Below are 15,919 nucleotides of genomic sequence, written 5' to 3' on the forward strand. Positions count from 1 at the left end.
CACCTACAGGGAATCCTACTCTTTTGGTAGACATAGATCCCATCAGCCATATTACCCACTAAAAAAAAGCGGCTTCTAAAACAACCTTTTATGGCTTCTGAGAAGAATGACACCTTCCATACCGTCATTGTTAGACAAGATAGGTGAACAAAAATGACTTGTTTTGAATACAAATTTAATTGTTCTTACCAATTTAATGACATGCTAAACGTGTTGCGTTTTAGCTTTCTGGTTTGTTTTGTCAATTTTAACTCCGGAAATTTGCTTTTGTGAATTTGATTTTTTCTGTGTTGTAGGTTCCATTGTATAGACACTATACCTTATGTGAAATAAATCTGCTTAGTATTGTTGGGGAATGGATGGCCTTTCCAGTCAAAAATTGGTTTAACAATAAACGGCCTCATCACAAATTTTAAGATATGCACTCAAACGCACATGCATAGTTATTTATGACATTGTAGAAACAAATTAATGTATTGGAATGTTTTCAGGACTATAAGGTGCAACTAATTATAATCTTATCCCAACCTTGACCCCTGCACCCTACAGCCAGTAAAATGTCCTCCACGAATCTGTCTTCCTTTTTGATTTACCTTATCTGTTTCATATTTTACGACAATGAAAAATCACTTGCAACAGTGGGCGCGAATGAGTTGTGTTTCTTTTGCTACTATGACATCGAGACCATCCCTCTCAGACATTAAAAGCAAAAGTCAAAGCTGAAAATATCAGCGATTTTCCTTGGGTCTGTTGTACCAGTGTCTGTTTAATTACAAGGGCACACAGCTGGCAGGAGTTAGAGTATATTCGGATTGATAAGAGCAGGGACCGTTCGATCCCAGTTGCTTTGATTTTGCAGCGCATATCCGCAAATAAATGTATTTTCTTTCTGTACTTTTTCTTGCTTGTGCCTAATAAACCGGAAGCACCTAATATGTGGAGTTTTCTTATTTTGAGGTTAAAAATAGGGGTTGGGCCTTGTATAAAAAAGCGCCTTGTAGTTCCCCAAAGTAGGCACTTGATTATGAACAAAATCTTACCTGAGGCCCAATGACAGTAACCTTGATGATGTCACAAGGTTGTACATTTCTCATCTGTTTGCGCAGGTGTTCAATGATTTCTGCCGTCTTGCCACCTTGCAAAAACACAAAAATTGAATGACTGGTCATTATTTGAGGTAGGTTACAAATAACAAAATGGATTAAAAGGTCATTTATTTATCTCATCTAAATAGATGAATTCTTGAAATAACTCTGTCGGGTTTTATAGTTGAGGAAGAGTTGCTTTTCCTTGGAAATAATGAGGCAAACCAACTCATGTGACAGGGAAATCAAGCAATCACCTGATATCCCAGTAAAAATGTAAGCTCCGATCTGCGTCCATTCAATATTACAAATTTTTTTTTCAAAGGTATGCACATCAAAGCTGACAATTCAATGCCGTTGTGATTGCGCAACTGCAAAGATCCCTAACCAGGTGTGGAAGCCAAACACAAGCGAACAGCATGTCTCCATACATGGTCAGTGATTGGCATTGAATAGTCAGCTCTGATGTGCATACTTTTCAATAAAAAGAGCGGAATACTATAAGCGGACAGTGCAGAAAACACAGATCGGAGCTAATTTTCACTGGGATGTCAGTCGATCGATCACTTGACATCACTGTGGGTTTGTTTGCCCAAGTATTTCGAAGAAAAAGCAGCTCGATCTTCCTAGGCTCTGCAAGTTATTGAAACTACAAAAATTTAAGTCCTCACAAATCATAAGTGTTACATAATCAGCTTCAAATTATATTATGATAAACACCTTGGAGAAATTAAGATTGACAAAAAAGTTCAAATGCCTTATTCACCCAGTAAGAAGACCTAGTATTACCAAAACCTATTTTCCTAGTAAATCTTCACCCAATGTAACACTCTCTGCTGACATGTTCATCTGTTTGAGATAGAGAAAAACCAAAAGAAAGACAACAAAGTGTTTTCCGTAACAATACAATTGTGCAGAAGCATCACTCACTTTGTACCACTTCCTGCAGATCAGATTTTTTAATATTCAGTCCATTCACTTTCAAATCCCAGCACTCCCGCAGGTTTCCCAGTTCTTTTGGCAAGTCCTTCAGTGGATTGCTGCAGACAATAGCAAACAGCAGATCTGTGTCATGATTACTAAAGTTCGGGGTGAGAGTGTGGTTGGAGAAATGGGTGCAATTAAGCCAGGCTTCTCATTAAAAATGCTCTCTCTGTCACTGTCTGACACTTCTTTATCATAGTGTAAAAGGGATACCAGAATGAAATAGCCGTGACTTCTACTCTTATACTTTCACAGGTAATTAATAACAGAAAAGGCTTTCAATGTATCAAATAACATCAGATCATATATTTTTACCATTACCATCTGCGTTACAGTATTACACTTGATGTGATGGCAAATATCTTGGCTGTTAACTTCCATCAGGCAGGTAAGACAGCACATAACACAACTCTTTGCTATGGGAGTTTGAAGACTTTCATGACAAACACACACACACATCACACACAATATACCCTCTTTTTCTTTTCTGTCTCGATCTCTCTGTCTCTGCCTTACTCACTTGCTGATGTCCAGATTTGCCAGGTTCTTAATATAGCAGACACTGGTGGGCAGGACGATGAGTTGATTATCACTGAGGTTCAATGACCTCAGCTCTTCAGACAGCAAGTGAGAAGGGAAGTCCACAGCTGCTGGCTTTGCCTTGCCCAGGCAGTTGTGACTGAGGTTGAGCTCCACCAGGGAGGGACAGTCCCACGCACGGCGTGGCGCCAAGTACTGGACCTTGTTGTGTGAAACGTTCAGCTTCTCAAGCATTCCTGCAAAATGTTGGCACAACAAGAAAAGTTTCATGGCAGCTGATATTACCCATACAACATCCAATTCGTTTTCAGTCAACTATATTTACTGTGGTACCCCCCTTTCAAGACCTCCGAAAATCTGAAAGAGCAAGGTTATGAAAGCGAGTGGTAGGGGTGGGGGGGTAAAGTTAGAACAGCTTTGCATATTTTTTCATTGATAATAGACGATTTTCGATAATAACTCTTTCAGGATTTTCAGCGGTGTGGAAGAGTAAGACCCCCTTTACCTCGGACAAGCTTTTCATCAGGAGCATGTTCCACGCTTTACTCCTGCGATCGGGATGAACAACTTACTCTGATGTGTATGGTGTGCAGCACGCTCACAATATGACACCCATTTTTTCACCCAGGGTTTGCTTATATAATGCTTCTTACTGGATGTGAAGGAAATCACGAATAACATTGACAGGCAAAGTTTATAGTGATAGCCTCCACGCTTTTAGAGCGCTAACCAGAGATAGTAGCGTGACGTAGAGAAGTGTTACGATGGCACGTTCTGTGAATTCAACTCACTGGCCGAGAGAGTTGACTTTGTACATCGCAACGAAAGTATAGTTACACTTAACCACTGTCCAGCGACAGGGAGGGGTTGTCACGGGAATCGACCGGGAGAAAGGAAGCCCGAGTAGAGCACTTAACAGGTAAATGGAATAAGCATTTGAGTATCGTTAATGTTTATCGCATAAGTCGAATCGACTAACACTGTAACTTTAAACATAGCAGACAGATATCTAAGACAAGATGTCTGCTATTTATGTTGTGCAGTGCGTCGTATAACCGGTCAGACAGGAAGGTAGCGACCAGATGACGGCACCAAGGATCTGAGAAGTCGCCGTAATTATCTTACCTATTGGCTCGCCTAGCGGAGATTCGACGGGATTTATAGACGCTAGAGCACGGTTATTTTGTGTCCGTATAGTTGGACCCTAGAGGTCACTGGGCGATAGTTACTGCGTAGACCGAGGTCGCCAGTAAAAGGATTTAGTAGTAAATACATTTCCTAGTGTACGGCTATAGAAGCTGTGTGATTCTGTGTAGGACCAGAATTAAAATATGTCTACAAGAACTTGATTACTTAAGAGATACAGAATATTTAGTAGACAGAGTAGACAGTGATTTTTGACTATACAAGAGCCGTGAGTCGTTACACTTAAAATAGATATCGTGCGCCTATGAGGTCACGGACTGGTTGTATTTCTTTACCTGATTGAAGAGTAGAGAGTTTTGATAGTGCAATTGTACGAGATTGTCATCTCTAGTTGTTTTGCTACAAAACTGTGAGTACCGGATTTTTGAGTATCTAACCTTTATGTTCATGATTGTGTGTATTTGTGTGTATGTTGTCATAGCTGATTAATCAGTGGAGGGAACCTAAATTCGGAGTTGTGTTTGGTTTCTGTATGACAGCATATTAGCTCATTTGCATTCATTCACACTGGTGACACGCCTACTGGAGGAAAATAGTTTGAATTTGGTCATAAATACGAACTGATAGGCTCAGCAGTATATGGTAATGCTGACAACATTATGGAAAAGTCATCATAAACTTTCTTTTCAAACCATATTATTGCACAATTACTAATTCTGAAGACTACCGTGGACAAGCAAAAAGGCATTCTGTCTGTAATCACTTTCAGTAAATTTGACGAAATAGTGGAATTTCCTTCCGCTTTGACATTTTTATTTCAGTTGAGATTATATTTATTATCATGCATACTGCTACACTTGCTGAACATACTCAATCCACTGGCAATCGACTCAAGTTCCTGGTTTTTTTCAGGGCGCAACGCTCAGTACAGTAGTCACCCGTGGTCATTTTTCGTCAAAAATCTCGGTCACCTCACTCTTGTTTTGTAACATGGGCGCAAGATTTCAAAAAATCGGCTCATCAACTATGCTTCCCTACAGAGATGGTTGTCATAGGCTGTAATTGCAACCTTTTATTTTCAAATTGCTCCAATTGAAGTTGTCAAAAAACACAACTTTGTTTCAGTAAACCCTTATTTTGCAACAAAGGGTTAATAACACTCTCGTACAACCAAAGGGAGATAATTCACAAATCTAGGTGGGTTTTTTTTCAGATAAAGCAATCAATAACCTTTACATTGATATATGTCCTGACTTTTGTATGTTATGATCATAGACATCTTGTTTGGTTACAGCAAAACAACATAGTACATGATACAATTCAAACTGTTTCATCTCAGAGCTTTTCCCCCAGAAAAGATGCATGCCATAGGAAGGAAGAGAAAGAATTAAGGGCATACCTAGCTTGAGAATGTTCTCGTTCAGCTGGTCCAGCTGGTTGTTGTGGAGGAAGAGTGTCAGCAGGCTGCCACTCCAGAACTGTTCTGTACTGGGCGGAAACCTCTCCAGCTGGTTGTAAGACACGTCCAGGTACTCCTGAAAATACAGCGTCATTTCCTCACCTGATTTCATTCCTTTATGCAGGGTCCCCACTGGTTTTTAGAAACAAAATTCCATGACTTTTCCATGACTTTCCATGAGCCTCAATAACATTTTCCATGACTAGATCCACAGGTCGCCATTTTCGAACACGCACACTTTTTACGTCTTGTCACTGCCAGTTTTGACACTGGCTTGCTTTGCACTGAATTTGACTCAGTTTCTACGCAGTGTCTCTTCGACAAGCAAGTCAAGCATTTGCTACGCAGTCAGATTATCGGTAATGTTTGCTGGTCCTGTCATTTCACTAAACTGGACCACAGGCGGAAGGTATCGTTCACTGGACCACGACTTTCTATGAAAGTAGTGGTCCAGTGAACAATATCTTCCGCCTGTGACTGGACCAGCCACTGTTTGTATCCATCTGCACTTTCGTAAATTCCGTTTCGTAACCGTCACTGTGACTTGACGAACTGTCATTTTTTTCACCGCGATACACAGTTCATTGCGAAGATCTTCCTTGGTAATTCGTTCCAATTCCGCATACTTTTTGTTGTCAAGAAACAACTCGAAAGAAAGTTTCAAACTCATCATCCTCCATCTTGCTTGTCGAAGCGCTAAAGTACTTTATCGATGCAAAAACAAAAGCAGAAAACTTCGACGAAACCGACTCAAATGCGGCGCAGACGACACGACGAGATAACGGAAGGAAGTGAGCCTCGCTTTGGCTCAAGTGCCGTTAAAAATACCGTTATTCTCGTATGCAAATACGAACGAGAAGTTGGTCATACGAACAAGCCTTGTGCTGGCGACGCAAATCGCTGCTGGCTGGCAAAGGGGAGGGAATGGCTGGGCGACGAAAATAGCCGCTGGCGTGCTAAAGGTTAATTATTTTTTCTTTCTTATTTTTGTTAAATTCCATGACTTTCCATGACTTGAATTGAAATTCCATGACTTTCCAGGCCTGGAAAATTAAAAATCAAATTCCATGACTTTCCAGGTTTTCCATGACCTGTACGAACCCTGTTTATGTGTTTTTAATTCCTTCATCTGCTTTCCTTCCCTCACCTGATTTCATTCCTTCACCTGATTGCTATCCCTCATCTGCTTTCATTTCCTCTTTGACAGTCACTCCCCAACCCCCAACCCCTTCGGTGGTTTTTATAGAAATGTTTGACATTATATGAACATTTCCCCGAATCACGTTTTTGGGGCTAAAGACTGTGTGACATGCAAAAAAGGAACTAAATACTATGTTTTACAATTGTCTTATGTAATCAAACAAAATGTCTTGACCTAAACTGCCCAAGATAGAAAGAACTCTCGCTCTCTACAAGACAACTCGAGTTCCATGTTGGCTTTTGACGTAATTAGTTCACGTGTGGGACCTGATTGGATACTTAATTCCTCCTCGTTTACTTTGGCTTTATTCGTCTTGCGCTTATATCTACCAGGACAGTGATAAAAACTAATGCGTCGCAAAATAGCAGTGTTCGACTCCTTGCAAAAAAGTCAATGAAACGTGGCAATTTTTCAAATGGATAGACGACTGAAGTGTGTCTGAAAGCCCAAGGAGATCTGTGCAGAGAGAAGTGAGAAGCAGCTGTCCATTTAACATTTCTCGGCATTGTGTCTGCCATATCATCTACATTGTATTTACATCAACATCAAGCATGCAGTCAATTGGTAGATCATCAAAGTGTTATCCCCTGGAACCTAAAATCAAAACCATCTGAAGACATTAAAGGAAAAAGTGAACTCCACAAATCCAAATCTGTGTGTGTGTGTGTGTGTGTGTGTGTGTGTGTGTGTGTGTGTGTTTTGTGTGTGTGTGTGTGTGTTTGTGGTGATGTGTGCGTGTGTGCATGCAAGCCTGCATGCGTGTGTGTGTGTGTGTGTGGGGGGGGGATGTCTGTGTGTCTGTTCAACAGTTACCTAAGCAAGCATTGACCTTAACGGGCAAAGTAGCCGCCCGTAGTGACACGGGGGTAGGACATGGATACTGTCTCTGCACAAACAGTTGACCTGTGACCTAATCCACGACCTTAAGTCACGCTTAACAGTTTCAAACCATACTGAGAGAGAGAGCGAGAGAAAGAGAGAGAGAGGGAGAGAGAAAGAGAGAGAGAGGGGGAGACAGAGACAGAGAGAGAGAGAGAGAGACAGAGAGAGAGAGAGAGAGATCAAATCAAATCAAATCAAATCAAATTTTATTTTTCGAGGGTTGTGGCATAAGCAATACAACGAGCTTTTTTTCAACCAGCCCTCGCCTAGAGAGGGGACTAATCTAATCACATATTTACACAGATATTAACGTAGAAACAAGAAGGGCAAAGCCCATACGACTCACATGCTTGACCTTGACCTTTACATGACCTTGACCTTCAGGGTCAAGGTCAAATAACTAAACCTAGCAATGACATCATACACTAAGAACTGCTTTACACATTTTTCCTACCAAAATACATGTGACCTTGACCCAAGGTCAAGGTCATCCAAGGTCATGCAACACAAAGCTGTTAATTCAAGACATAGGAAGTACAATGGTGCTTATTGGCTCTTTCTACCATGAGATATGGTCACTTTTAGTGGTTCACTACCTTATTTTGGTCACATTTCATAAGGGTCAAAGTGACCTTGACCTTGATCATATGTGACCAAATGTGTCTCATGATGAAAGCATAACATGTGCCCCACATAATTTTTAAGTTTGAAACAGTTATCTTCCATAGTTCAGGGTCAAGGTCACTTCAAAATATGTATACAATCCAACTTTGAAGAGCTCCTGTGACCTTGACCTTGAAGCAAGGTAAACCAAACTGGTATCAAAAGATGGGGCTTACTTTGCCCTATATATCATATATAGGTGAGGTATTCAATCTCAAAAACTTCAGAGAAAATGGGAAAAATGTGAAAAATAGCTGTTTTTTAGACAACATTTATGGCCCCTGCGACCTTGACCTTGAAGCAAGGTCAAGATGCTATGTATGCTTTTTGGGGCCTTGTCATCATACACCATCTTGCCAAATTTGGTACTGATAGACTGAATAGTGTCCAAGAAATATCCAACGTTAAAGTTTTCCGGACGGCTGGACGGACGGCCGGACGACTCGGGTGAGTACATAGACTCACTTTTGCTTCGCATGTGAGTCAAAAAAGGTAGAGAAAAACAACAACATATGAATATTTACACATTACATATTATACACAAATATAAAGCGTTGTATATGTAACGTAGTGAAAACAATGCTGAATACACATGCATGAGTAAATGTGTTATTAAAGCTTTGAGTGTTTTTGTGTGGATATAATGAACACTGATGCTTTGGACAAATGCAAATATAACCAAACAAAGTCTTCCATCACTGTGATTTTTTGTAATTTAACATTAAATACAGTGAAAGGTGTTTTTGAAAGAGAGAGAGAGAGAGTGAGAGAGAGAGGGGGGGGGGAGAGAGAGAGACAGAATGACAGACAGACAGAGCTGTCGGCATCAAAGTAACAGATTAACAACAACAGTCGTCGCCGAGACCTTATTTTAGATAGTCTCGACTAACCACTGAGACGCCTGTACACAACACCGCTTTCCTTACCCGAAGCCGTGACAACTGAACTTTGGAAGAGTACACCTCTTCATTACTTCCAGAGATCTTTCACTTCCTGCTGACTACCATCCCACCCCCCACCCCCTGTCTCCCCCCCCCCCTCCCCAGCCCCTCTGTGGGCAGAGAGGTGTCACCGTCAGCTAATTGAGGCCACCTGCACTCACTCAGAGCAAAACCTGTTGACCGTGTCTAACTTTTGACCCTGATAAAAAAATTAAAATAATTGAATTTTTTTTTTAAATTAAAATTACAAAAATCAAAATAAAATGAAAGGAGTGCAGAAGAAATAAAAAAAATAAAAAATTTAAATTAAAAAAATAATTTAAAAAATATTAAAATAAAATGAAAGAGAGAGCCAGAAAGGAGTGCAGAAGAAAAAACGTGAAAGCTGCATGCTCGGATGAAAATAATAAACAAAAAAACCTACGCCTTGCCACATAAGCGCCCTAAACGATTGAGCTATTGTGCGCTCGTCGAAATCTTTCCACTGGGAGGAAGCAACCCGAATTTCCCAGCGATGGGACAATAAAGTAATGAAATGAAAATGAAAAATCAAGCCTCTCTTAGAGTATATCAACCCCTCCACACATCGAGAGCGCCGCGGGACGATGTTTCAAACCCAGACATACGCAATGACAGTACAAATTCAATTTAAGTTGAAAACGTCTTTGACAACAGCTGAAACGAATTAAAAAACATGTTATCTGACTAGTGGACACGCCCATGCTTTGTAAAAGCTTCCATGCTTCGTGTATAAAGGTTTTAGGTCTCACTTAGCACATGTCTTCGACGTCAAGTGTTAGGTTGAAACGCGCGTCCTCATGCGAAATCTTTAGCACCCGCTTTACAGGGAATTTTTTTCCTGGCCGGGTGCCAAAAAAGTGAAAAACGTGTAAAGCTAATATCTTCCGTTTGCCTACCGTTAGGAATGTAATTTTTTGCACAAACCCTTGGCCCCACAATTCCAAGCTACTCGCCATATTTGAGCTCAAGTGACCCCAGAGTACCAGAGATACAGTCCCCAGTCGACAATCAACTAGACTTTCAAACAACCACTAGAGCGAAACCTAAGTATCGCCAGGCTATAAATAGCCGGCGGCTACAAAAAGGAGAGAATGAATGAGTAAATGATCAACAAACCATGAAGGTAAGAAAAAACAAGTCGCGTAAGGCGAAATAATAACATTTAGTCAAGCTGTCGAACTCACAGAATGAAATTGAACCAAGACCACATATACTCGTAGTTTCGTCAGTCCACCGCTCGTGGCAAAGGCAGTGAAATCGACAAGCCATGCAGAATAGTGCGGTAGTGGTCGCGCTGTGCTGCATAGCATGCTTTTCTGTACCTCTCTTCGTTTTAACTTTCTGAGCGTGTTTTTAATCCAAACATATCTATATGTTTTTGGAATCAGGAACCGACAAGGAATAAGATGAAATTGTTTTTAAATCGATTTTGGAAAATTAATTTTAATCATAATTTTCATATTTTTAATTTTCAGAGCTTGTTTGTAATCCAAATATAACATATGTATATGTTTCTGGAATCAGAAAATGACGCAGAATAAGATGAAATTGTTTTTGGATCGATTAATAAAAAAATAATTTTAATTACAAGTTTTAATGACCAAACTCATTAGTTATTATTTAAGCCACCAAGCTGAAATGCAATACAGTGAAAACTGTCAAATACGGTCACTGGACTTAGCGGACACTCGCAGAATACGGACAGTCAGTCTCGGCACGGACTGCTTTACACTGTAAAACACCTGTACGTTACGGCCACCTCGGCATTACGGACGCGGACACGTATTTTGGGTCCATAATAAGTGTGTGCGGCCAGATCAAAGGCATTGTGATAGCTGGGTGGCCTTGTTAAAAGACACGACCTTCTTCCCAGGGGTCAATGACCCAGTTTTTGCCATGAGAGGTGGTTCCCCTGTCATATCTGAGAGAGGAAACACTTCCTGCATGGGGGTCAGTGACCGGTCAGTGACCGAGTTTAACAGAGTGGAAATCTGTGTGTGGCCAGATCAAAGGCAGGGCAGTACCTAGTAGCTGAAACATGCATTATCACAAGTTTTTAAACTCAGGCATGGTACTGAAGGAATGGCAGTTTCAGCTGAAATAAAGCCGGGGGTCCAGGGGGCCGCTCAGGCGACTTTTTACTAATTCAAATGTGTTTAGTGCCCTCTCCTTGAAGCTGAGAGGGATATAAGTGAAAGATAACAAGGCTTGAGTAAGAAAAAATAATAATCTCAAGTCAATCAGCAGATTTTTTTTTGTTTTTTTTGTTTGTTTGGATTTTCGTTTTTGAGAGTACCATGCCTGAAACTTGTTTTACAAGTCAATATTAAATGTTTCTCTATTTAATCTAAACAGCTTCTGTTTTTCTTATAAATGTACATGTACATGTGCAGTACTCTCTCTCTCTCAACTTGACTTTGTCGCGTTTACTTGCACCTGTCTAATAAGGACACCTGCAGAATAAGGACACTTTTGTCTGGTCCCAAGGGTGTCCTTATTTGACAGGTTTTACTGTACCAAAGTCCGGCCTTCGTCTAAATGTAAAAAGTAAACTTCACCACAAACATGCTGTAAATTACCTATTGTCTGACATGAGTATAATGCTATGGTTAACATGTTTCTCACCATAGGGCAGTCCCAAGGTGAGGGGAGACTGGCCAGCTTGTTGTGACTGAGGTCCAGTCGTGTGATGGAGGGGCAGTGTTTGAGGTCGTCGCCTGACATAACATCCAGCTGGTTGTGCGACAGGTTCACTGTGAGCAGGCTGGGGCAGTACCATGTAGGTCGTCTGGAGCCTGACAGATTGACAGAGAATTGGGTCACTTGTTGAAATAGGTTACAATACCATCCTCAGCATATCTTGATATATCTAACATAGAAAGATTTAGTCCATGGTTCAAGGTTTGATGAGTCGGTTCAGGAGACCGGAGTCCACTCAACAGACATGCAATCATGGATAATTTGCAGATAAAGATATGATTGAGTTGAATGCAAAGAACTCTTGTGTGTAAAAATCAGTTTCAGACTGAAAAAAGACTTGCTTCTCAGCAGCAAGAATATCACTTTGGTGTGGCTTTCTTCAATCTTTCAAAAAACACTCAATAGTTTTTGGTTGGAAAAGAAAAACAGGAAACCAAAGAAGAAATGAATCTGAAAAAGAAAGCTTTAAGATTGAAAGATAGAAACAAAATAACACTTAAAAAGAGCACTCGCTGCTGGATTCGAACTGGGCTCATCCCTACGTGAACAGAAGCACTATCCACCACAATATGGTGACAACTGTTTGACTTTCAGACAGGAGCCTCAGGGATCCTCGATTGACTCGTCCAACCTCAACCTATCTGAAAGTATACTGCTCATTAGAAAAACTTAAATTGTAATCTACCGTACTTTCCGGGTCATAAGGCACGACTTTTTTCCTCGAGTTCGACCCCTGCGTCTTGTATAACGAAGCGCCTAATCCGTGTATGAAATACGAAAAAAATCAAAGAGACCGCTTGAGTACCAGTCAAACAACTTGTGATAATGCATGTTTCAGCTACTAGGTACTGCCCTGCCTTTGATCTGGCCGCACACACAGATTTCCACTCTGTTAAACTCGGTCACTGACCGGTCACTGACCCCGGTGCAGGAAGTGTTTCCTCTCTCAGATATGACAGGGGAACCACCTCTCATGGCAAAAACTGGGTCATTGACCCCTGGGAAGAAGGTGGTGTCTATAAACAAGGCCACCCAGCTATCACAATGCCTTTGATCTGGCCGCACACACAGAGCACACATATTTTCACTCAGTTAAAGTCGGTCACTGACCGGTCACTGACCCCGGTGCAGGAAGTGTTTCCTCTCTCAGATATGACAGGGGAACCACCTCTCATGGCAAAAACTGGGTCATTTTGGTGCGCCCTATCGGCCCCCTGGTCCAATGGGTGACTGGATTACATTTTTTTTTAAAAAGAAGGGGGTGCGTCTTGTATAATTAAGCGCCTTGTCATCCGGAAAGTACGGTAAGTAATGATTTCCTTTCTACCTCTGGATTACAGACACTAAAAACTGGTCATGAGGAGATTGCATGAAACTAGAAAGAGAAATAAGTTCACAAAAGTTGCAGCAAATCCCGAGACAATAGGTTTCTTCTTTTTGGAATTCCGGGTTCACTCCTTCGAAAAGAGGCACATGCAGCTCAACTAATATCAACATGAACGAACCTGTAGACGTGCTTGGTGACTGCAACTGACTCAGCCTTTGCAAGGCATTGTGGGCAAGGTTGAGGTCAGTCAATGACGGAAGCTGAAAGAGGTCAATGCACACTTCTGACAGACGGTTCTCAGACAGGTTGACTATTTCCAGCCTGAAAAAAAGGAACGAAGAAAAATGTTACAATACAAACATCAGCATGAGAAATGTTAAAACACAAACATCTGCATCAAAAAATCTTTTTGCCTGCTGAAAAGGGTTGACGTGCTGAAGTTCTCACCCATTTTAACTGCAGTTATAGTATTGTTTATTCACTCAGTTACTTTTGGCTTACTCTTTTCCTATCTTCTTCTTCTGCGTTCATGGGCTGAAACTCCCACATACATGCACTTGTGTTTTTTGCACAAGTGGGTTTTTGCGTGTATGACTGTTTTTACCCTGCCATTTTAAGGCAGCCATATGCTGCGTGCAGGGGAACTCTCTTCCCATGTCCATGATCATTAATTTATGAATTTTCACTTCTTTTCCCCCCCTCCAAATCCCTCATTTTGAAAACCACTTTCACTGCCATAAATATCCTTAATCGCACAGCTCAGATTGATAAGCATATGTTCTAGCACCTTAAGGCTGTAAAATCTGTGTGTGTGTGTTGTGTGACTGCCTTACACCAGTAGTTGCTGTAGAGTAATATAAAATTTCAAAAATAAATTTTGATTTAATTAATATACTTACCAACTCACATAGATAGCAATAACTTCGTTTGGTTGCTAAGACATTGAAGCACTCTTACATGGTAACATGGGGAGATAACTCTAAAACAAAACCCTCATGCCATATAAGGCATGGTCCGTGGTGGTTATCTCCCCTCACCGGTGCTGTGCGCATGCGCAGGAAGTACACCGGTGATACTCATTCCGTCCTGAAACATATACCCCTTCATACAATTTGCGGGGCAGGCTGGGAGGGAATTCAATATGTGAGTTGGTAAGTATATTAATTAAATCAAAATTCATTTTTGAAATTTTATATTAAATTACATATTCTTACTCAACTCACATAGATAGCAGATTGCTAATCTAGGTGGTGGGTAAACAATATACTCACAGTTAGCATCGTGAAAGCATCTGTCCCGCTGCTATCATAGCTGGCAGACCAAATGTTCCATCCATACGGGAACTTGCAACATCCCGTAGGTAAAAGTTCATGAACACATCCTCAGATGCCCAGTAGGCTGAGTCCATGACTTCTTGAAGTCTTCTGGATCTTAAAACTGCCGAAGACGATGCCCAAGCCCTAAGTTCATGAGTCCAGGCTGACCGGAGAGGAAGGACTGACTGCCCCCCCCCCCCCCTTTCTTTGCCACCAAAGGTAAGCCTGTCTTACTAAGGTGGAGATCCATCTAGCCAAGGTAGACTTTATTATGTCTTTCTCTCTCTTCGTATTGACAGAGATGAAAAGAAGCTTTTGACTGGAGGATCCGATCGGATTAGAACGAGACAGGTATGCTCTCAGAGTTCTCACAGGACAGTTTGCGACATCCGGATCCGAAGGAGCGAGAATGGAGCTCGATCAATGGTTTAATCTGGATTAACGGCGAGGGTTTGTCTGGTTTTTGGTTCTTTGCTAAACACTTCGCGCAAAACCTGAGTATAACTGAACCGTCCTTCTCAAAAGAAATGTCGCGAGGTGAGCCCGACAAGGCGTGAATCTCACTACCGCGTCTAGCCGAAGCCAGCATGACGAGAAAAGCTGCTTTTCGCGTAAGATTAGCCAGACTGGCAGAGCATAAGGGCTCAAAGTCTTGCGACCTCAAAAATTCCAGCACTAGAGGCAGATCCCATGCTGGAATAGCGGATCTCGTTTTATCAAAACGAAGGGAAGCTCCCTTTATCACGCTAGAAATGAAACCTCCGAGTGATATAGAATGTCCTAGTTGTTTCAGTGTGACTGAAATCGCCGACCTACGGACTTTCAAAGAAGCCGGCGCAGCGCCCTGACTAGCGAGCCAAGACAAATGGTTTGCCACCTGAATAGAACGGGGTGACGTAGGTTTCACTCCGTTAGCCTTGCACCATTTCAGCCAAGCCAACCAGTGAGAGGTATATACTGACGACGTAGAACCTCTATGTGACGCCTGAATAAAATCGAGAGTAGCGTCCGACGCGCCCGATCGTTTCAATGATTCCCGCACAGTATCCAACCGTGCAGGGCAAGCCACTGTGGGTTCTCGTGAGGAATGCCCGATCGAGGCTGTACCAGATCGCCTCTTCTGAGATCTAGAGGAAGAGGTGGTCCGCTTGTCAGTCGCAGAAGATACGGGTACCAAGGCTGACTCGGCCAGTTTGGAGCTACGAGGATCAGAGATGGTCTTTCCATATCTGCCTTTCTCAAGACCCTTCCTAGGTGGGGAATCGGAGGAAAAGCGTAGGCGTGCAGACCGCTCCAGGAAATTTCCAGAGCATTGACTTCCCACGCTTCGGGATCTGGAAATGGGGAAACGAACATCGGCAGACTGCGTGAGTACCGTGTGGCGAATAGGTCTATGGACGGCTTCTCCGCTTGAGCCCAGAGGCGGAGAAGCGCTTGATGTGTAATTGTCCACTCTGTGTGCACTATCTTGGAAGACCGACTCAGAGAGTCTGCCAAGACATTCAGCCTTCCCGGAAGGTACTTTGCTGACAAAACTACACCGTGATTGTGACTCCACATTAAAATCTCGCATGCCCTGTGCGATAGAGGCAGAGAGCGAGACCCCCCTTGCTTGTTCAGATAGGACACCACTGTGGTGTTGTCGGAGTGAACA

General features: G+C 41.9%; 1 protein-coding gene and 1 long non-coding RNA gene across 3 annotated transcripts in view; one reads left to right on the forward strand and one right to left on the reverse strand.

Annotated features, from left to right (window-relative positions):
- LOC138975935 (leucine-rich repeat serine/threonine-protein kinase 1-like) overlaps positions 1 to 15,919 on the reverse strand; it is a 99,262-nt gene that overhangs the window by 54,451 nt on the left and 28,892 nt on the right. For both annotated transcript variants that reach the window (XM_070348706.1, XM_070348714.1), the window contains exons 8-13: positions 13,128 to 13,270; positions 11,548 to 11,717; positions 5,155 to 5,290; positions 2,590 to 2,845; positions 2,016 to 2,125; positions 1,041 to 1,135 (exon numbers count right to left, since the gene is read on the reverse strand). In XM_070348706.1, coding sequence (XP_070204807.1) covers positions 1,041 to 1,135; positions 2,016 to 2,125; positions 2,590 to 2,845; positions 5,155 to 5,290; positions 11,548 to 11,717; positions 13,128 to 13,270 — 910 coding nt within the window. The remainder of the gene's footprint in view (positions 1 to 1,040; positions 1,136 to 2,015; positions 2,126 to 2,589; positions 2,846 to 5,154; positions 5,291 to 11,547; positions 11,718 to 13,127; positions 13,271 to 15,919) is intronic.
- LOC138975957 (uncharacterized) lies at positions 3,057 to 4,013 on the forward strand. Its single transcript, XR_011458827.1, has 2 exons — positions 3,057 to 3,528; positions 3,653 to 4,013. It is a non-coding gene; the product is annotated as an uncharacterized lncRNA (long non-coding RNA).

Source organism: Littorina saxatilis, linkage group LG1 (genome assembly GCF_037325665.1).
Source record: "Littorina saxatilis isolate snail1 linkage group LG1, US_GU_Lsax_2.0, whole genome shotgun sequence".
Lineage (NCBI taxonomy): Eukaryota > Metazoa > Mollusca > Gastropoda > Littorinimorpha > Littorinidae > Littorina > Littorina saxatilis.